At 43.2% G+C, this 23149-nt stretch overlaps 1 protein-coding gene across 1 annotated transcript in view; it reads left to right on the forward strand.

Moving 5' to 3' along the window:
* Positions 1–22575, forward strand: part of LOC137370992 (piwi-like protein 4) — a 157235-nt gene extending 134660 nt beyond the window's left edge. Inside the window, exons 15-20 of the mRNA XM_068032897.1 lie at positions 272–372; positions 7421–7491; positions 10157–10310; positions 16425–16550; positions 17849–17996; positions 22459–22575. Of these exons, the coding sequence (XP_067888998.1) occupies positions 272–372; positions 7421–7491; positions 10157–10310; positions 16425–16550; positions 17849–17996; positions 22459–22575 (717 nt within the window). The remainder of the gene's footprint in view (positions 1–271; positions 373–7420; positions 7492–10156; positions 10311–16424; positions 16551–17848; positions 17997–22458) is intronic.
* Positions 22576–23149: the final 574 nt, after the last annotated feature.

Genomic DNA, 23149 nt, shown 5'->3' on the forward strand with positions numbered 1-23149 from the left:
GTTAGGTGCCCTCATCAATGTGGGTGGAAGCTCCCCTTGCCTGCATTTTTATATTTGTTCAGGTCTTATTCCTAAATGTATAGAAAGATCCTGTGGTTCAAAACTCGTAGAAGGAGGAAAGGGAGCAAATTCATGCATGCTGTATTGTTTACTGTCTGTGCTGCACACAGATTTATTATATTTTTTATTTGTATTTAACACTCATTAGTATATGTAAATGTGAGTTTCATGGGTTTTGTGGTCATTTCATAAAGTAAACTTTATTTTTCAGTTAAAATCTTTGATGGTGATCGGTATTGACATTAACCGTGACACTCTTAGAAAGGGGACGTATGTTGGATTTGTGGCAAGTATTAACAGTACGATCACAAAGTAAGTTCAGTTTAGATTCATTGTTCCAAATTCCAACCCTTGGAGTATTAAATTTTGATAGCAATTTTCAGAATACACTTTGTTGTTTGTTCATAGGATGTGGGTGTCGCCGCTGAAGCCAGCATTGGTTACTCATCCCTAATTGCCTTTGAGAAAATGGTGGTGAGCCATTTTCTTGAACCACAGCAGTCTGTGTGGTGTAAGTACTCCCATAGTGCTGGTGGGTAGGGAGATCCAGGATATTGACCCTGTGACAATGAAGGAAAAGCGATATATTTTCGAGTCAGGATGGTCTATGACTTGGAAGGGAGCTTGCAGGTGGTGGTATTCCCATGTGTCTGCTGCTGTTGTCCTTCTAGGTGGTTGGTGGTCACAGGTTTGAAAGGTGAGGTCGAAGAAGCTTTGGTGAATTGCTGCAGTGCATCTTGTAGATGATACACACTAAAACTACAGAGGGGGTGAATGCTAAAGTTTGTGGATGGTGTGCCGGTCAAGTGGGCTACTTTGACTTGGATGGGTTCAGCTTCTTGGGTGATATTGGACCTGCAGTCATCCAGGCAAGTAGAGACTATTCCATCACACTCCCGACTTGTGCCTGTAGATATTGGGAAGGCATTGGAGAATAAGGAGGAGAGTCACTCGTCACAGAATATCTAGCTTCTGGCCTGCTCCTGTAGTCACCATTGGTGCAGTTAAGTTTACCTTAAGAACATAAGAAATAAGAGCAGGAGTAGGCCATTTGGCCTCTCGAGTCTGCTCTGCCATTCAATAAGATCATGGCTAATCTGATTGTGGCCTTAACTCCACTTTCCTGCATAACCCCTATAACACTTGACTCCCTTGTAGACCAAATATCTGTCTAACTCAGCCTTGAATATATTCAATGACCCAGCCTCTACTGCCCTCTGAGAGAAGAAATTCCTCCTCATCTCTGTCTTAAATGGGAGACCCCTGAGTTTGAAACTGTACCCCCTAGTTCTAGATTCCCTCATAAAGGAATCATGCTCTCTGTGTCTACCCTGTCAAGCCTCCTCAGAAACTTATATGTTTACTTAAGATCATCTCTCATTTTTCTGAACTCCAATGAGTATAGGCCCAGTCGATTCAATCTTTCCTCACCCTTTCATCCCAAGCTCTCTGAACTGCTTCCAATGCAAGTATATCCCTCCTTAAGTAAGGAGACCAAAACCGTATGCAGTACTCAAGGTGTGGTCTCACCAATGCCCTGTACAATCAAGACTTCCCTACTTTTATATTCCATCCCCCTTGATTAATGGTAACCATCAGTACATTGATGGTGGGGAATTCATCAATAGTAATGCCATTGAATGTCAAGAGGAGGTGGTTAGGTTCTCTGATTGGAGATTGTCACTGCCTGACCCATGTGTGGCATGAATGTTACATGCCAACTATCAGCCCAAGCCTGAACATATCTCAGGTCTAGCTGCATGCAGGCATGGACTGCTTCATTATCTGTGGCGTTGTGAATGGAACGGAACACTACGTAATCATCAGCAAAATTACCATTTCTGATCTTATAATGGGGGAAGATCATTGATGAAGCAGCTGAAGATGGTTGGGCTTACGACACTGCCCCAAGGAACTCCTGCAATTATGTCCTGGGGCTGAGATGATTGGACACCAACAACCACAACCATCTTCTTTTGTGCGAGGTCCGACTCCAGCCAGTGGAGAGATTTCCCCGATTCCCTTCGACTTCAAATTTACTAAGGCTCCTTGATGCTGTCTTGATGTCAAGGGCAGTCATTCTCACCTCACCTCTGGAATTCACCTCTTTTGTCCATGCTGGGGCCAGTGTTGTAATAAGGTCTGGAGCTGAGTGGTCCTTGGGTGAACCCAACCTGAGCATTAGTGAGCAGGTTATTGGTAAGTAAGTATGGCTAAATAGCGCTGTTGACAACCTGTCACTTGCTAGTACAGGATTTGAATATTGCTGAAAAGAGAGATGTGTTGTTGAAACTTTTTGTCTTGCGCTCATCAGGACAAACACAAGAATGCCAAATTGCAAATGATCACAACAATTTATACGACAGGAGAAAAGGGTGATGATTGGTTGGCATGTTGACTCCAATTGGCCACGGTGTTGCCTTGGAAAAAGCAACGGGGAACTATAGACTATTGGTTCCCCAAGCTTCTGGGTAATTCAAAAAAGGCACAAGGTTTGAATATATTCCTTTTATTTGTAGAGAATGGGTGCCTACATATGAATGTATGTTGCTTCTGATGAGCATAAATGAGCCACGTTACAACCTCGACTCATTATCTTAAATTGGTTGTTAGTGTAGCTATTAGTGCACTCAGGATTGTTCAGCAAGTGCTGCCTAATCACAGAATCACATCCAACAGTAGACGCTCTGTTTGGGTTTTGCAAGCATGGGTTGGTTGAGTACAGTCAGTACTCTGCCTATTACGAATCGCCGAAGGCACATGTTTAATTCGATCAGCCAATTGTTGGGATGTACCTGGCAACGCACCAGCACTGAAATTCATACACGATGTTGTTGAATTGTGTGGTAGGCTTTTTGGACTGACAGTGGCATCCTATTAGTGCAAAATGCCACTCGCGTCACATAATAGCAGTGTGAAACGGCTTGTTTATTCTGTTGCTCAAACTTTTGAGATACTTTGCCTTTCCTGGGTAATTTGAGGTAGACTGGGCTCTCTTCAGGTATGAAAGTGGTGGCCTTTGGGCCATTTTCAAGTTTGCGCGATACACAGTGTTACAGCCAGATGGTAAAGGGTGTGGGTGGGTAGTTCCCACTGATCACCTCCCAACTGACTATAATCGTGTTTTGTTTAAAATGATAAGTTAGCTCCTGAGTGTTTTACTTGCTAAATAAACAGACAGTGACAGGTTTCCTTGTAGGTTTAAAACAGATTAACTATTTATTGAACAATATTCATTCCCTGAAATATTTGCAACACCACTCATGCACACATTCATTCTCACATGCACTCTCGAGCAGATAGATAGAAGGTAAGTGTTCAAGGTGTGGTAGGTGTTCGTAGCTCGCGGTAAACCTGTTGAATCTTCGAAGTAGAACAGTCTCTTTTAAAGGTGCAGACCTGGGTTGTTTGTAGTCTTGAATTTGTTGAGGTTATGTCGATTTCTGGTAGTTAAGATTTCAGACTGGAAGTGGCGGTCATTTTCAGTTCTCTGCTGCACAAGGTTGAAGTATAGAATCAGCAGCAGACCTTCTTGTTTAGGCTGGGTTGTTCAACAGCCCATGGCTGGACTCCTTCTGTGAGGTTGTTGTGATCTCACCCCTCTCACCAGAGGGTTGCCTTTTATGGTCAAAATCCTTCAAATTAGATTAGATTAGATTAGAGATACAGCACTGAAACAGGCCCTTCGGCCCACCGAGTCTGTGCCGAACATCAACCACCCATTTATACTAATCCTACACTAATCCCATATTCCTACCAACATCCCCACCTGTCCCTATATTTCCCTACCACCTACCTATACTAGTGACAATTTATAATGGCCAATTTACCTATCAACCTGCAAGTCTTTTGGCTTGTGGGAGGAAACCGGAGCACCCGGAGAAAACCCACGCAGACACAGGGAGAACTTGCAAACTCCACACAGTCAGTACCCGGAATCGAACCCGGGTCCCTGGAGCTGTGAGGCTGCGGTGCTAACCACTGCGCCACTGTGCCGCCCCTATTAGAGTCTTTGTTAGTTGACACATGACCTTCTCCCCTGGTGTGACCACACAGTGGACCAGGATATGGAATACATGGCCATCCTTGGCTGTCTGAATGAGTATAATCCTGTTATGATGTGGCTACTTCATACCTTCTTTGTTTTAGAAGAACCCATTCAATTCAGGAATGTCCCTTGATGGTTTCAGGATGTGTGTAATTGCCACCTCTTAGTGTGGAATGTATTCTTTTGTCCTTTAGAGATAGTGCGACAGTTTGAATATACAGGCCAAGTCAGGTGACCTTTGGCCATCTTTTGGCACATTGTTAGCTTTTTTATTTAAAGTAAAGTCAATTTCAAAGATTCCACATTGAATAAATTTATTATCTTAAAAGTAGGAATATGATATACCTTAACTGGGCATGGCAACAGCAAACAATGATCAGATCAGGATAGCCATTGTCCCGCAGGATAGCTTTGATGCACTCTATTTCTGACCTACATATTGATAGCAACGCCATGTCTATGTGCTCATTCAGTAGTGCGAGTATATTCATAGTCATAGAGAGATACAGCACTGAAACAGGCCCTTCAGCCCACCAAGTCTGTGCCGACCATCAACCACCCACTTATACTAATCTTACATTAATCCCATTTTCCCTACCACATCCCCTCCTATATTAATCCCATATTCCCTACCATTCTCCTATCTACACTAAGGGCAATTTACAATGGCCAATTTACCTATCAACCTGCAAGTCTTTGGCGGTGTGAGGAAACCGGAGCACCCGGCGGAAACCCACACGGTCACAGGGAGAACTTGCAAACTCCACACCGGCAGTACCCAGAACCGAACCCGGGTCGCTGGAGCTGTGAGGCTGCGGTACTAAACACTGCGCCACTGTGCCGCCCATTTAACATTTTGCATACTCTGCTCCTCACTGTAACATTCTGCATAATCTGCCTCTCACTGTAACATTCTTCAGACTCTAAGAAAGCCATTGACATTTGTGCCACATTGCTATATCATAGAATTCACACCATTTTCTGAACCAGTGTTCATATTTCTGGTATGTAGATGATACGTTCGCGATCTTTGAATCTGCTGCTGCGTGTAAGGATTTCCTTACACGTAATGCGCTCTATCCTGTGCTCAAATTCACTTTTGAGATGACGCAGTCTAACATGCTTCCATTCCTCGACATGCTAGTTGAGAACTCCACTGATAGGTTCTCCACTACTGTCTACCACAAGCCGACCTTCATTGGTCAATACAAACGTTAGGATTTATATAGCTCCACATGCTGTAAGATTGGCCTTATCAGCAATCTTGTAAATAGACCTCGAGCCATTTGCTCACCTTGCAACCTTGACACAGAAATAGAACGCATCCAAGCTATCCTGCAAGACAGTGACTATCCTGATCAGCTCATTGTTTGCTGTGTATCATGTAAACTCGCAAATGGCCCAAAGGCCCCCACTTTCAGACCTGAAAAGTGCCCGGTCTACCTCAAATTACCCTGGAAAGGCAAAGTATCTCAAAAATTTGAACAACAGGTTAAGCAAGCCATTTCACATTGCTGCTATGCAGTGGCAATGCAAGTGGTATTTTCCACTAACAGGATGCTGACGTCAGTCCAAAAAGACGTTCAACCTACCACACAATTGAACAACGTCGTGTATGAATTTCAGTGCTGGTGCAATGCCAGGTACGTAGGCCGAACGCCCCAACGATTGGCCGATCGAATCAAACATGTTCCTTCAGCAGCTCGTAATAGTTAGAGTACTGACCGTACTCAACCAGTTCGTACTTGCAAAACCCAAGACAAACATCTGTTAGATGTGATTCCACGATTGGACAGCACTTGCTGAATAACCTTGAGTGCACTAATAGATACACTACAACCAATTTGAGATAATCAGTCGAGCTCATAACGTGGTCTCATTTACTTTTGATAGAAGCGACATACATTCATATACAGAGAGCTGTTCTCTGCAAACAAAAGGAATATGTTCAAGCCTTGTACCCTTTTTGAATTACCTGGAAGCATGGGGAGTCAGTAATCTATTGCTCCCTGTTGTTTTCCCCATAGCAACACCTCGGCCAATCAGAGTCAACTTGCCAAACCATCAGCACCCTTTTCTCCTATCGTATAAATTGTGGTGATCATTTGAAATTTGGCATTCTTGTCCTGATGAGTATAAGATGAAAAACTTCAGCAACATTCTCTCTCCAGCAATGTTGACAAACTCTTCCATCACTTTGCTGATAGTTGAGAGTAGACTGATGAAGTGGTAATTGGCCAGCTTGGATTTGTCCCGCTTTTTGTGGACAGGCCATAGCTGGGCAATTTTCCATTTTGTTGGGTACATACATGCATGTTTTTGTCCTTAAGTAATAAATTCTGCTATGATTTTCTGAAGCTTGACCTTTCTGGGACCTAGATATACAGGACTGGTCTTGGTCTGAGATTACTGTGCCATTGTTGCCAGGAGTTCTGGTGATCTTAGCCTCTCAGATATCTGATGCATCTTTTGAGGTAGCTGTGCTGAGTAGGAAGAGGCATAGCGGCCTCATGGGCAGGAAAAGTGAGGCCCACCTAGTGGATCTAAGCCTGGGCAATGGTCTGGACTCCTGAAGGAATGTAAGAGTTTTTATAGATGTTCGCATTAGCCCATTTATATAGAAGGCTAAAAACTGTGCATTCTTCTCTCTGGCAAGAGCAGCTCCTGGGGGAAGCTGGCAAACCAACCCCTCCCCATCCACCCACCCAGATGACAGCAGAGCTTTCAGAAAGTGCAAGATGTGCTTCTAGTGACTTTCTAATGACTTTCTAGTGAACTTTGGTTGCGCTGCTACTGTCAGCAATGAGTGGGAGTTTGTGGGGGGAGAGGAAAATATGCCTCCTAATACCTGAAGATTTGCAAACCAAAACTGTATCAACCTTAAAGATATAAATGTCCTTGAAGTACTTACAGCAGCTAAGGAAAACATGGAAATACTGTTGTTGACGTACATCTGATGGAAGAATTGCAATGAGGACTGCATTGCTTTTGCATTTCCTGTACAGTTCCACTGCTGTTTAATATTATACATATGACGGAGAAACTGATTTTCAATGTGAGCAATTCTTAACTCAAAAAGAAAATATTTCACTTTGAGATATGCTTTGGCATTTGAATGTATTTGTCCAGTGAAAATTTAATCCACATTTCATCCTATCTGATGTAACAAATTGATACATAGTTCACCCATTTAAAATAGATTTTAACCTTTGTTTCCTATTTTTGAATCAATCTTACAATCAATCCATACAATAATCAAAATCGTTCAATAGAATAAATTTGAAGTTTGACTGGATGGATTGTTTTCCGCAGATGGTTGTCTCGCTGTGTCTTCCAGCCTTCCAGCGTAGAAATAGCTGATTGTTTGAAAGTTTGCATGAGAGGTACTGATTTTTGCTCCTTTTTTACTTCATCCCATAAAAATGAGCACTGTAAATTTTGATTAATAGATGACAAATGTATGGTGACATAGTGGTAATGAGATTTAGCTAGTAATCCAATTTGTGGGAGTTCAAATCGATTATGAAATTGAACTCAAAAATCTGATAACTTGTGGGTTAGAGCTAGTACCAAAATTTAACCATGAAAGCTCCTGGATTTTGTAAACCCTCGGCAGGTTCACTAACATCCTTCAGGGAAGGGAACTGTCATACCTACATATAACCCCAGGTGAACATGAAGAGGTTGATTCCAATACCTTTGAAGACAGTTAAGTATGGGCAGTAAATGTTGCCTTGCCAGTGTCTCACATTCTGACAAATTAAAAAATAAAGTTGTACCTTTTTGATGTATTTTGATTTCAGTGATAATCCACATTTACAGGATATCAAAAATTAATAGCAAAACATAGTACTTGTACCTGCTTGCTGCTTTGAGTTCCAGTCTTCGATGATGAAACTAACCAATGCACTTTAGTTGTGCTGGCCAGGTGGCACTGATTCAACGCCATGACTTGCTCCATCTTTATTTAAATTTCACAGCACCTTTGCAGGTGAAATGTCATGCATTGTACACATGCCCACAAAGGTTGCTATGGTGCCTCACATTTCAGATGTCCAGAGATCCAACAGGCACAGCCAAGAAAAGCGCATTGTGCTTCCTATTAGTGCATCATCTGTCTAATTAAAGAATTAGATTTGTGCTGGTAGTTAACTGGTGGCCTTGATATGATGTTGCAATGTGATAACATGTGTTGCATTATGAAACCTTTTATTCCATATATTACAATTGAACTGTACCAGTAGCTCCTAGGCTGCTTCCTCAGGTAGGCTTTGGTGGAAGGTGCTATCGGGGATAATTAAACTATTAAATACCGTGAACAAAATAAGTATCAATTATAACACATTTCAAAGGGAGAAATAGATTAGCAGGCTTATCCAGAATTATTGAACAGGCAATTCCATTGGCATTTAGTAAAAATCTCAGACTCGAGAAATTAGTAAATTAACTTGCATCTTACTTTCTCTACCAAATATCTCAGTAATAATACTTAACATAACCATGTCTGAATACAGGACCATTTATTTAGGCATCATCTCCTTTCTTAAGTAATGTTACATTCCTTCCTAAATTTCCCTCTTTTAAGCATACCCTTGCTCATCGGAACAATCTGCAAGAATACCAATTTAAGAGAAAACAACATTCGCTAGTTCATTCCTCAGGGCAGTGCCTTGACCAATCAGAGTCAAGCTGCCTGGTTTAAATTTCAAATAAAACTTGGCAGTTAACTGTCAGTCACAGTAAACTGGTACATTCTCCATGGCAACACCTCTACCAATCAGAGTTCACTTGCCAACCAATCAGCACTCTCTTCTCATACAGTAGAAAGTCGTTGTTTTCCCTACATTGGTATTCTTGCAGATTGTCCTGATGAGTACAAGACGAAAAGCTTTGACAACATGCCTCTATTTCAGCAATACTCAGGTTCTGTCCTACCAAACGACTATTTGTAAACCATTTCTATGCTATGTTTGTTTTTGTGTTTTCTCTCTTACACATTAATGAAAGAAAATCAACCAGCTTAACCAAATGTATTGCAAAATTAAAGAGCAGTACAAAATTTTAAATGCAAAGTTTTATTTGTCACACCAATAGGTATGAATGGTCCATCTGAACGCTAGGCACTCCAATACAGGACATCGCATTCAGGAAACGAGGGAATAAAAGAAATGTAAATTGTGTTAGTGGAGTATGTTTAATGGTAAATTAAGCCTATGTCTTCCTGGCCTCACTCCAGATGCTCTATGATATGAAGAAACTTTCTTTGATAATGCTGCAAAAATAAATCCACTATCATAGCCATCTGGAACATATCTTCAAAGAGTATTTGCAGTGCCTTCATGTAGTTCTGATGCTGTGCAAGCATTTGCCTTAGCTTAACAGGAATTCTAGAACATTGAATACTCAACAGACAAGGTCTCAGGTTCATCACATTTCACCTCCAATATCTCATCCTTTGGCTTCTAATTGAGTTATGGATCACCCTATGTCAATTCCTTATTTCAACTACTTGTATTACTACACATTAACCTATTTGGGCTGGTGAATGCAAGTGCGATGGTTCATGATGAAGTGCATCAATTTCTGCTGACAGTGGCAGATGCTGAAGATCCTTGATTATTTTTCTCCCTGTCTCTGACATCATTCTTACAGTTTCTGTGGAAATAAGAATTAAAAATGTAATGAATTTTTCTTTCCTGTTAGTCTCAGGTAAGGATCAGAGTATGAACCTCAATAAAGAGAAACCATTTCTGATCCTTGATCGTGAGCATTTAGTCAGTAGTGTAGACTAAGCAGTGCTGTATGTTAAACTGTTAGTGCATCCCCCCCTGAGAATGCTTGATGCTGGCACTGAATTCTCAGGTGATTTATAGCAGGCACCTTGCCATAGATAAAATGTTCCATTCACCAGAAATAATAGCCCTCAACTTTATGAACTTATAAGGCCCATTCAGGTTTGTTGTAAATATTTTACTTGCTCTAGTGAAAAAGTCTGAAAAGTGTTATCCACTTGATAATGTCAGTTCATGATTAACGTATTATTTATAGGTGCTCTAAACAAATGGCTTGAAGTGAATCACGTCTTGCCTGGCCGCATTGTAGTTTATCGTGATGGTGTAGGGGATGGGCAACTAATGACACTGGTAGACTATGAAGTGCCCCAAATACTGGACAGCTTCAAGATGGTAAACTCAGACTATAGGTAAGGTTCAGATGTTTTTATGTCAGAAGCACCAAAACATTTAAACTACTTAAGCAGTGAACTCTCTAATTCACACAATAATGAGTGTATATATAAATATGAAAGCACCAAAGTTTATGTACATATAACAAACTTTTTGTAACAATATCTTGCTCCAAAGCAAGAATGTGATATGTCTGCATACTCGTTATTTTTCAAATTCCTAAGTTAAATTTTTAAAAAAGCTATGTGGAGCTACATTTTTTTTTTATTCATTCATGGGATGTGGGCGACGCTGGCCAGGCCAGCATTTATTGCCCATCCCTAATTGCCCTTGAGAAGGTGGTGGTGAGCTGCCTTCTTGAACCGCTGCAGTCCATTTGGGGTAGGTATACCCACAGTGCTGTTAGGAATGGAGTTCCAGGATTTTGACCCAGCCACAGTGAAGGAACGGTGATACAGTTCCAAGTCAGGATGGTGTGTGACTTGGAGGGGAACTTGCAGGTGGTGGTGTTCCCATGTATTTGCTGCCCTTGTCCTTCTAGTTGGTAGAGGTCGCGGGTTTGGAAGGTGTTGTCTAAGGAGCCTTGGTGCGTTGCTGCAGTGCATCTTGTAGATGTGCACACTGCTGCCACTGTGCATCGATGGTGGAGGGAGTGAATGTTTGTAGATGGGGTGCCAATCAAGCGGGCTGCATTGTTCTGGATGATGTCGAGCTTCTTGAGTGTTGTTGGAGCTGCACCCATCCAGGCAAGTGGAGAGTATTCCATCACACTCCTGACTTGTGCCTTGTAGATGGTGGACAGGCTTTGGGGAGTCAGGAGGTGAGTTACTCGCCTTAGGATTCCTAGCCTCTGACCTGCTCTTGCAACCGTGGTATTTATATGGCTACTCCAGTTCAGTTTCTGGTCAATGGTAATCCCTGGGATGTTGATAGTGGGGGATTCAGCGATGGTATTGCTGTTGAATGTCAAGGGGAGATGGTTAGATTCTCTCTTGTTGGAGATGGTCATTGCCTGGCACTTGTGTGGCGCGAATGTTACTTGCCACTTATCAGCCCAAGCCTGGATATTGTCCAGGTCTTGCTGCATTTCTACACTGACTGCTTCAGTATCTGAGGAGTCACAAATGGTGCTGAACATGGTGCAATCATCCGCAAACATCCCCACTTCTGACCTTATGATTGCAGGAAGGTCATTGATGAAGCAGCTGAAGATGGTTGGGCCAAGGACACTACCCTGAGGAACTCTTGCAGTGATGTCCTGGAGCTCAGATGATTGACCCAACAACCACAACCATTTTCTTTTGTGCTAGATATGACTCCAGCCAGCGGAGGGTTTTCCCCCTGATTCCCATTGACCTCAGTTTTGCTAGGGCTCCTTGATGCCATGCTCGGTCAAATGCTGCCTTGATGTCAAGGGCAGTCACTCTTACCTCACCTCTTGAGTTCAGCCCTTTTGTCCATGTTTGAACCAAGGCTGTAATGAGGTCAGGAGGTGAGTGGCCCTGGCGGAACCCAAACTGAGCGTCACTGAGCAGGTTATTGCTAAGCAAGTGCTGCTTGATAGCACTGTTGATGACACCTTCCATCACTTTACTGATGATAGAGAGTCGGCTGATGGGGCGGTAATTGGCCGGGTTGGACTTGTCCTGCTTTTTGTGTACAGGACATACCTGGGCAATTTTCCACCTTGCGGGTAGATGCCAGTGTTGTAGCTGTACTGGAACAGCTTGGCTAGGGGCGTGGCAAGTTCTGGAGCACAGGTCTCCAGTACTATTGCCGGAATATTGTCAGGGCCCATAGCTTTTGCAGTATCCAATGCCTTCAGTCGTTTCTTGATATCACGCGGAGTGAATCGAATTGGCTGAAGTCTGGCATCTGTGATGCTGGGGATTTCAGGAGGAGGCCGAGTTGGATCATCAACTTGGCACTTCTGGCTGAAGATTGTTGCAAATGCTTCAGCCTTATCTTTTGCACTGATGTGCTGGACTCCCCCATCATTGAGATGGGGATATTTGTGGAGCCACCTCCTCCAGTTAGTTGTTTAATTGTCCACCACCATTCACAGCTGGATGTGGCAGGACTGCAGAGCTTAGATCTGATCCGTTGGCTTTGGGATCACTTAGCTCTGTCTATCGCATGCTGCTTATGCAGTTTGGCACACAGATAGTCCTGTGTTGTAGCTTCACCAGATTGACACCTCATTTTGAGGTATGCCTGGTGCTGCTCCTGGCATGCCCTCCTGCACTGTTCATTGAACCAGGGTTGGTCTCCTGGCTTGATGGTAATGGTAGAGTGGGGGATATGCCGGGTAATGAGGTTACAGATTGTGGTTAAGTACAATTCTGCTGCTGCTGATGGCCCATAGCGCCTCATGGATGCCCAGTTTTGCATTGCTAGTTCTGTTCGAAATCTATCCCAATTAGCACGGTGATAGTGCCACACAACACGATGGACGGTATCCTCAATGTGAAGACGGGACTTCGTCTCCACAAGGACTGTGCCGTGGTCACTGCTACCAATACAGTCATGGACAGAAGCATCTGCAGCAGGCAGATTGGTGAGGAAGAGGTCAAGTATGTTTTTCCCTCGTGTTGGTTCCCCCACCACCTGCCGCAGACCCAATCTAGCAGCTATGTCCTTTAGGACTCGGCCAGCTCGGTCAGTAGTGGTGCTACCGAGCCACTCTTGGTGATGGACATTGAAGTCCCCCACCCGGAGTACATTTTGTGCCCTTGCCACCCTCAGTGCTTCCTCCAAGTGGTATTCAACATGGTGGAGTACTGAGTCATCACCTGAGGGAGGGTGGTAGGTGGTAATCAGTAGGAGGTTACCTTGCCCATGTTTGACCTGATGCCATGAGACTTCATGGGGTACAGAGTCGATGTTGAGGACTCCCAGGACAACTCCCTCCCTACTGTATACCACTGTGCCACCACCTCATGGATTTGTAATTGCAGTTGAATATCTAGCTGTTGTAATGTAGGAAACATGGCAGCCAATTTTCACACAGCAAGCTCCCACAAACATCAATGTGATAATGAACAGATAATTTTTTCATGTGATGTTGATTGAGGGATAAGTATTGGCTGGGACACTGGGGATAACTCTCCCGCTCTTCAAAATAGTGCCATGGGATCTTTTGCATTCACCTGAAAGAGCAGATAGGGCCTTGGTTTAATGTCTCACCCGAAAGACAGCACCTCCAACAGTGCAGTCCTCCCTCAATATTGCACTGGAGTGTCACAAGAACACAAGAAATAGGAGCAGGAGTAGATCTTATGGTCCATTGAGCTTGCTCCGCCATTCAGTATGATCATGGCTGATTTTCGGCTTCAACTGCACTTTCCTGCCTGCTCGCCATATCCTTTGATTCCCTGAGGGACCAAAAATCTGTCTATCCCAGCCTTAAATGTATTCAATGATGGATCATCCACAACCCTCTGGGATAGAGAATTCCAAAAATTCACAACCCTTTCAGTGAAGTAATTTCTCCTCATCTCAGTCCAAAATGATCAGATTTATCCTAAGACTGTGCCCCCGTGTTTTGGATTCCTTGACCAACGGAAACAAACTCTGTGTCTACCCTATCCAGCCCCTTCAGAATCTTGTATTCTTTCAGTGAGATCGCCTCTTATTCTTCTGAACTCCAGAGAATATAGGCCCAATTTACTCAGCCTCTCATCATAGGACAACCCTCTCATCCCAGGGACCAATCTAGTGAACTTTTGTTGCACTGCCTCTAATGCAAATATATCCTTTCTTAAATGTGAAGACCAAAACTTCACACAGTATTCCAGATGCGGTCTCAGCAAAAGCCTTTGTTTTTTGTGCTCGAGTCCTGCAGCATGACTTGAACTCACAATCTCTGTCTCGCATGCGAGAGTTTTGCAAACTGAAAAGAATAAAATGTAAAGAATAATTTCCTGACATTGTAAGTTTACTTTTCCTCGTTTGTATCTATGTTCCTTAGTCCTACTCACTTTTAGCTGCCTAATTTTATATTTACCTATTCTAGTATGTGACATGGGGAGAAATTTGAAGGTTACTACTCTTGAAGTCCTGCTGCTAAGCCTGCTTCCTAAACTCTCTTTACAGGATTTATAGAATTTCGGCCCTTTCCTTTCCTGTATTGTTAGATTCCATAATCTATTCCACCCTTTGCTAAATGTCCATTACCCTAACATGTGGAAAGTAACAAAGCATCTTGGTCAGTATTGCAAAAGAGCTCAACTGAAAAGTGGCTGGCCAGCAGTTGAAAATTTGAGCGGGATTGGGGGACACCTCTGCTGCCACTTTGATGCTCAAGGCCAGTCTGATGCAATTTTCAGGCAAGCTTGCCTGATACACGCGGGAGGCTGCTTAAGTATGCAACACTGGCTATAGGACATTGATTACAGTTATCGGATACAAATGAACAGAATGTGCACCAAGTGATTCTTCTTGCACTTACACCAGGCATCTGGCCAGCCTAACTAGCAATCATTAAAGGGACTGATGGAGGAAGCTTGGAACACATACCAGAAGATGTTTTTAATTTTACCTTGTGGGACCAGAAGAAGCATGGGAGACGGCCCTCCCTCATCCAGCAAGTTGCCTGAGGTTAAAACTCAAAAATAGTGTGGGACGTCTAACTTCAGCTTTGGGGGTGTAGCAAAGCCACTCCAACAAATTTTCACCCATGGTGGGCATAACTTGACTGACAGTGTTAACCCCTCTAAGTATCTGGTTTTCTAATGGCCTGGATTTTGGTGAATGTTGGTGAAACTATTAGTGTCTGCTTCTGAAACTGACAGCAATCTCTGGAGTCTACACATGCACCATTAAAAGTGGAAATCCAGAAGTTGCTGTCAGTGATTCTATGCTTCTTCATAGGGTATTCTGTTGAAGTGTACCAGACTACAGTCAAGTAGAAATGATGAGAACTTGGCTTTTTATGCTATTAGTTTCACTGTAAAAACACTTGGAAAAGTTCCACTTCGTTGAATGAGGTAGAATGGGATTTTTAAACTGTGTACTAACTTGATAATTACTGCTGAACAGCATCACTGTCTTTCAAAAATTAATTTTATATTTATGGCATGTCACATTTCTCCATTATGAAAAAGTTATAGTTTTAAATGTTTTAATGATTTGCATACGATAGTGCAATTTCTACCTCAGTCTCATGTATGTCCCAATCACTTATTTTGCTCTGTAAAATTTTAATTAAAAGTGAAGTTTTACAGTGCATGTTACTTCGTGGTTTGTTGTCTTTGAGAATACTTCAATGTGATTGGCTGCTTACCCTGTTTGCTGACATCAATGTTGCTGGATGCCTGGAGATCTCCTTGAGTTGGGCCAGATTCAAACTGATATCAGGAAAGGGGAAGTCCATGCCACAGAGATTGATAGATCTCTGGGCAGCTTTCTTCGAGGTCAGCAGCGAGCGCTGTCACTTCGCCACTGACCACAAAATTGGGGCCATTACAACTCCATCTCTGACTGAATTGATAACCTTCCTCCCCCGCCAGATCTGTCTGAGTCATTTAGTTGTCCTGCCAATAGTCCTCATCCTTCCCACAGGAAGCCAGTCTTTCAAACTTATTGGAGAAGATAATTTAATCTGCATGTCCACATTTCGCTTGTCCCTCCTCACTTCCTCTGACTGATGGATTGTTACCACTCTTTCCCCTACCACTGCAGTTTCCTTTCTTTGCAGGGAGGCCACCCTCTGAACCTCTTGTTTGAAAAACTTCTTTCCCTTCCTGATGTGACAGACTGTCACCAGTTCTACCTAAAGTTCCGAGATCTTGAGTTTAATTAAGTTCAGTTTGAAACAGTTTGAAGTTAGTGTCGTTTGTTAGCCGTTGTCTGCAATTTAAAACTTGCACATCCTGCAGGAACCGCACATCACTGTCCTGTGCTATGCTTCCATTATTAGTATAACTGTTAGTCAAATTATAGTTCACTTTTAAAGCTTAAATTTCAATGATGTGGTAGGAACAATGGTTGTTTTGTAATATGCTGGACTACGATCTGAAATTAATTGACTGGAAGAAAGGTTTTAATGAACAATAATACACACTGATTATGCAACCTTAACACTCCCTCAGTTCTGTATACATTTTACTGAAAATCTATCTTCTTTTTAGCCCCAAAGTTACTATCATTGTAGTTCGGAAGAAAAGTACCTGCAGATTCTTTGCTGATGTGGACGGAATGCTTCAAAATCCACCAGTTGGCACTGTGGTTGACAACGAGGCTACTCGTCCTGAATGGTTTGTTAGAACTATAAATGAATAGAGTAGTTTCCACATTAAACAGCAATCACTGAAAATCTAAGGTTACACAAGGATCACAAATGTCGAGACACTCCAGCCTGACATTGCTGTTTATTGTAGGGAAAGTGGGGGGCCTCCTGATTTACATGGGATAGCCAGTTGCCAACTCATCTGTGAGCACAATTTCATGCCTACCTGCGCCACGCAACCATAATGTAGGCGACTTCCAGAAAATCTAATGCTCAGATCCCCCTCTCTGAAACACCAGTCGGGTGGCATAAAATTGAGTGGGAGGTGGGGTGGGTGGGGGGGGGGGGTGGTGGTGGCATAAGCGGCCTTTGCCATGAGAAATGGCCTGCCTGCCCCAGGCCAATCAAGACCCTTAAGTGGCCTATTAACTGACAAATAAGGGCCCCATCCCGCGTATTTTACCCTTGGCGACTGGACGGCAAATGCCTCAAGAACACTACCTGGTAAAACCAGGTGGCCTGCTTGTGGGCTGAGGGGTGGGAGGAGGTGTGGGCCCTCCTGATTGGCCACCTTGAAGCCCCAACTGCCCCTAATGCACAACACACCTACCCCCAGCCCCCACACCTAAACGACTCCCCCTTGCATGCTGGGGCCCAGCTGATGGTCCCCGGCGAGGTCCCTAAAACCTATCTACTTTCATCCTTCCTCTTCCTCCTGAAGCTGGGTGTAATCTCAGCAGTGGCCATCGCTCCCAGTGGCGCTGCTGGGACGAAGAGCTGCCGACTGGCTGATAGGCCAGCAACTCCATGAGGCAGAATGTCCTGCCTCAAAGATGTGGAAGTCCTGTCCACAACAAATTTAGGGCCCGGGGAGCGAAAATCATGGTCTGGCTGCCCAGGCCCAGCGGAGGCAGGCTCGCCACCAACTTTTCGGCCAGTGGGTGGGGCCTCTCACCCAACGTAAAGTTCCAGCCACCATCCCCCTGCCTCACCCTCACCAAGGCACAACCAGTGCTCTTGGCCCTTTATGTCATGAGATATGAGACACATCAGCCTCCAGTAATGGGCTGGGTCGCTTCTGAATCAGGGAACCAGGACCGTCTGGCGTTGAGAGACCCCACCTCTGGCTGTTACTTGGGGGTAACAACCTTATCAGAGACAGATGGGAGATTTTGCCCTTTACCACAGGCATAAAGCCAGAAAATCGCCATTAATAAGTCAATATATCTACAAGTACTTAAAATGTTGCAGATCTCCCCTCATGTAATAGTACCAGCTAGATTAGTGTTCTGAATGTGACCTAATTTTGTTTTATGATATCAATAGGTATGACTTTTTCCTAATCAGTCAATGTGCACGTCAAGGCACTGTTTCCCCGACATACTACAATGTTGTGTATGACAACAGTAGCATGAAACCAGACCATGTGCAGAGATTAACTTACAAGCTGTGTCACCTCTATTACAACTGGCCAGTAAGTAATTTTAAAAAATTGAATACATTATTATTTCATTTTACAGCTGTTTCTTTCTCTTCAACTCTGCAACATCCAAACATTTTTCAGTAACAATTACCATGAATAAATTTGGCATTACCTTAGTCTCGTGAACAGGATTTGTCAAGTAATATTGATTTTTGAGCAATGTAATATTCCCTTTATTTAAAAAAATGCTTATCTAAACAGACCTTAATCCTAAAATCCTACTTAAAAAATAAAACCAATATTCAAATAGGATTTTCTTAGCATGCTTTTTTCTTATTCTAAACTGTCCATAAATGCTGGGTTTACAAAAACTGGATTTATAGAATGGACTTCGTTGTTGATTTACTTTGTGCTGTGCCAGTATATTGCAATTTAGAATGTGGGGCTGCAAATTAGAGTCGTAGAGAGATACAGCACCGAAACAGGCTGTTCGGCCCACCGAGTCTGTGCCGACCATCAACCACCCATTTTATACTAATCCTACATTAATCCCATTTTCCCTCTCACATCCCCACCTTCCCTCAATTCTCCTACCATCTACCTATACTAGGGGCAATTTTTACAATGGCCAATTTACCTATCAACCTGCAAGTCTTTGGCATGTGGGAGGAAATTGGAGCACCTGGAGGAAGCCCACGCGGTCACAGGGAGAACTTGCAAACTCCGCACAGGCAGTACCCAGAACCAAATCCAGGTTGCTGGAGCTGTGAGGCTGTGGTGCTAACCACTGTGCTGCCGAAATTCATGCCCAGGATTTCACCACACTATTTGCTGAGTGTCTGTTTATGAAAAGGAGGTCACTTTTCAGCAGGAGAAGGGGAAAGTCAGTGCTGTCTTCACTTGTGCTTGTCTTGTGCACCTCTAAGTGGCCAGATACTGAGTGGCATCAACGGAAGCCTCCCTGAATATTTGACAGGAGAACAGTACTTGGCCTTGGCTTTAACAAATAAGGAGAGGATTTGGATGGTGCAGTGGATTAGTCCATTCATCCCTGGGACCTGAGTTCAACTCTCCATTAACTACTGGCTGTAAGAGCCCTATGCGAGTTGGTTTTGGACTGTCTGAATCTAGTTTCTTTTGGCACAAATCTGCCTCTTTACCTTGACAATGTGGCTTGGAATGGAAAAATGTCACACTCGTGCAGTAGGGTTGCTTTTCTGAGGTAGGGTCTAAGATGTGTTGGAGCAGACTAGGGGTATCTAACTATTCTATATCAGACCAGAGAATGCCTGATGTTGAAGCTGGGTACCTCATTTGGAAGAGTTCCATTTCCAGCACTCACTTCCCTCCTCTGAAACAGCTATTTGAATGGATGGAGGAGTGGGAGAGCAGGGGTTGAGGGTGCAGGAGCAGTGTGTGTGTGAGCCACAAAGCAGAAGACCAGGCTCAGCCTATTTTGGCTGCCAGGGCCCAATGTTCCTTCCAGAAAGTCCTTGCACAAGCTGCCCCTTTAAATGATGGAGAGAGCCCAGGGCAGAGAGACTCCAGGCTTCCTTGTGAGGCCTGGATGATCACAACTGCTTCTCCTGGCTCACAAGAAGACCTAATCTGCCTGGGCTGCTTCTGACACAGGATCCACCTCCTGACAGGTTTGGCCTGACATGGAAGCTGTCACTGCTCTGCAGTTAGGCCTCCATAAATGTTGATGATTAGAGGGACTTAGGTGTGCTTGTACAAGGAACACAGAAAGTTAGCAAGCAATTAGGAAGGGAAACAGCATGTTGGCCTTTATTGCAAAGGGTTTGGAGTACAAGAATAAAGAGGTCTTGCTACAATTGTACAGGGCTTCAGTGAGACCACACCTGGAGTAGTGTGTGCAGTTTTGGTCTCCATATTTAAGGAAGGATATACTTACATTGGAGATGGTACAGCAAAGGCTCAATAGATTGGTCCCTGGGATGAGAGATTTGTCCGATGATGATAGGCTGAGTAAATTGGATTTATATTCTCTGGAATTTGGAAGATTGAGAGGTGATCTTATTGAAACTTGCAAGATTCTGAAGGGGCTTGACAGGGTAGATACTGCACGGTTGTTTCCCTTCGCTGGAGAATCTAGAACACTGGGGGAAAATATTTTTAAGGTTGAGATAGACAGATATTTGCTCTCTCAAGGAATCCAGGGTTATGGGGAGTAGGCAGGAAAGTGGAGTTGAGGCAGAAGATCAGCCATGGTCATATTGAATGGTGGAGCAGGCACGACGGCCGTATGGTCTAATCCTGCTCCTGTTTATTATGTTCTTATGTTCCGAGGACTGATAATGCAGTTGTATCCCAATGTTGTCATTGGGACTCAGTTTGCATATTGCTCAATAATATCGGAACCCGGTGGGAAGGCAGCAGGATCATTATTTTAACTGCCTTCCCCTGCCTGGTTTCTGCCAGGCATTGAACATAAGAACATAAGAAATAGGAGCAGGAGTAGGCCATTCAGCCCCTCAAGCCTGCCCCGCCATTCAATAAGATCATGGCTGATCTGTCCCAGTCCTCAACTTCTGTTTCGTGCCTGCTCTGCCTAACCCTTGACTCCCCGAGATTTCAAAAATCTATCTACCTCCTCCTTAAATACATTTAGTGACCTAGCCTCCACAACTCCCTGAGGTAGAGAATTCCAGATATTCACCACCCTCTGAGAGAAGAAATTCCTTCGCATCTCAGTTTTAAATGTGTGCCCCCTTATTCTGTAATTATGTCCCCTAGTTCGAGATTCCCCCACTAGTGGAAACATCTTCTCAATATCTACCCTGTCAAGCCCCCTTAAAATCTTATATGTTTCAATAAGATCACCTCTCATTCTTCTAAACTCCAATGAATAAAGGCCTAAGCTGTTTAGCTGTTCTTGATGAGACAACCCTTTCATCCCAGGAATCTTTACTGAATTGCTTCCAATGCTAGTATATCCTTCTTTAAATACGGGGACCAAAACTGTACGCAATACTCCAGATGTGGCCTCACCAACACCCTGTACGGTTGTAACAAGATTTCCCTATTTTTAAACTCTAACCCCCTAGCAATAACGGCCAAAATTCCATTTGCCTTCCTAATTACTTGCTGCACCTGCATGCTAACCTTTTGTGTTTCATGCACAAGAACACCCAGATCCCTCTGTACTGCAGTATTTTGTAGTCTTTCTCCATCTAAATAATAATCTGCCTTTTTATTCTTCCTACCAAAGTGCATGACCTCACACTTTCCCACATTGAACACCATCTGCCAAGTTTTTTGCCCACTCACTTAACCGATCTATATCCCTTTACAGATTCTTTGTTTTCTCATCACAACATGCCTTCCCACCTATTTTTGTATCGTTCACCTGAAATGCTTTAATGTATGGTAATCAAAAGTCCATTGTGGATTAAATTGGAGCAGGTAATAGCTCCTTTGTTCTTTGAAGTACTTGTCTGTTGATATGCTAATGTCTCTCTCCAGCCAAAGTCTCCAGTTGTTTTTTAAAGCAAGTTTTTTTCTTCATCAGTTTAAGATCAATGTTCATGTGGTGAAATTAATTTTCCTCATTCTTGGCAGGTGGGGGGCTTGCCTGTCAATAATAGAAATCCTCTAGGAGGCTTGAAAATGAAGTAAATGCAATTTTGTCAGTAACAATTTTGGTTTTGCCTGTAGATTCTTCTTTTGTTGAAATTAGCTTACTTTAAATCATCCTCTCTTTAAAACAAAAAGTTAGTATTTTTTCCTTCCCTGAAAAGTAGGGGCGGCACAGTGGCGCAGTGGTTAGCACCGCAGCCTCACAACTCCAGGGACCCGGGTTCGATTCCGGGTACTGCCTGTGTGGAGTTTGCAAGTTCTCCCTGTGTCTGCGTGGGTTTTCTCCGGGTGCTCCGGTTTCCTCCCACAAGCCAAAAGACTTGCAGGTTGATAGGTAAATTGGCCATTATAGATTGTCACTAGTATAGGTAGGTGGTAGGGAAATATAGGGACAGGTGGGGATGTTTGGTAGGAATATGGGATTAGTGTCGGGTTAGTATAAATGGGTGGTTGATGGTCGGCACAGACTCGGTGGGCCGAAGGGCCTGTTTCAGTGCTGTATCTCTAATCTAATCTAATCTAGGATCATGGGACTTGGCTGGAAAGTGGTGTGACACTGAATCAAGTTATCTCTCTCCAAAGGCTTGCTAGGATGTCCATTCTGTGATTTATCAGAGCAACTACATCTGTTGTGTATACTTCTACTCTCATCTTGTGGTTATCATGAATAAACTGCATTTAAAGCAATGTACAGTTACTCATCCTGGTTAAATGAGTTATTTGGCTCTTTTCTCACTAAAATGAATGGCACTCATTTCATCAATACTCTCTCTGGATCACCTGAGTATGGCATTAACTATCATTAATATCTATTTGCTGAAGGTGTTTTCATTGTATGGTGGATAGTTTTGTACTGCTTTCTGCCCCTTTTCATCTTTTATTTTTTAAATACACATATTTTGTCCTTTTTCAGGGTGTGATTCGTGTTCCAGCTCCATGTCAATATGCTTTCAAGCTTACAACTCTGGTGGCTCAGAATGTTCATAGAGAGCCTGACCTAGAGTTGGCTGACCGCCTTTTCTTCTTGTGAAAATGAACTTAACAATTCGTGAAGCAATTGGGGGCAATTCTCATTTCTTTATTTTCTGAAAAACCAAATCATGCTCTTTTGTTTTAAAAATGCAGAACAAGTTGTGTTTTTGCCAGACTAAGTTTATGCTTGTTCTCAGGGAGGTCTGTTCTGTTTTTTTGAGGTTTCTTTTGCTTTTAAATGTAACTAAGTTAGTTTTAAATTGTCATCTGATCTGTGCCTGTGCGGAGTTTGCAAGTTCTCCCTGTGTCTGCGTGGGTTTTCGCCGGGTGCTCCGGTTTCCTCCCACATCCAAAAGACTTGCAGGTGATAGGTAAATTGGCCATTGTAAATTGCCCCTAGTGTAGGGAGGTGATAGGGAATATGGGATTACTGTAGGGTTAATATAAATGGGTGGTTCTTGGTCGGCACAGACTCGGTGGGCCGAAGGGCCATTTTCAGTGCTTTATCTCTAAAAAAAAAAGCTATATTAAAATATCTAAATATATGGAGCCCCTCAAAGCTTACTTATAAAGATGGCAAAGTATCAGCAGGTTTCTGTAATAGAAGAATATGATCAATGTTTATAACATTT

The sequence above is a fragment of the Heterodontus francisci genome, chromosome 6 (assembly GCF_036365525.1).
Source record: "Heterodontus francisci isolate sHetFra1 chromosome 6, sHetFra1.hap1, whole genome shotgun sequence".
Lineage (NCBI taxonomy): Eukaryota > Metazoa > Chordata > Chondrichthyes > Heterodontiformes > Heterodontidae > Heterodontus > Heterodontus francisci.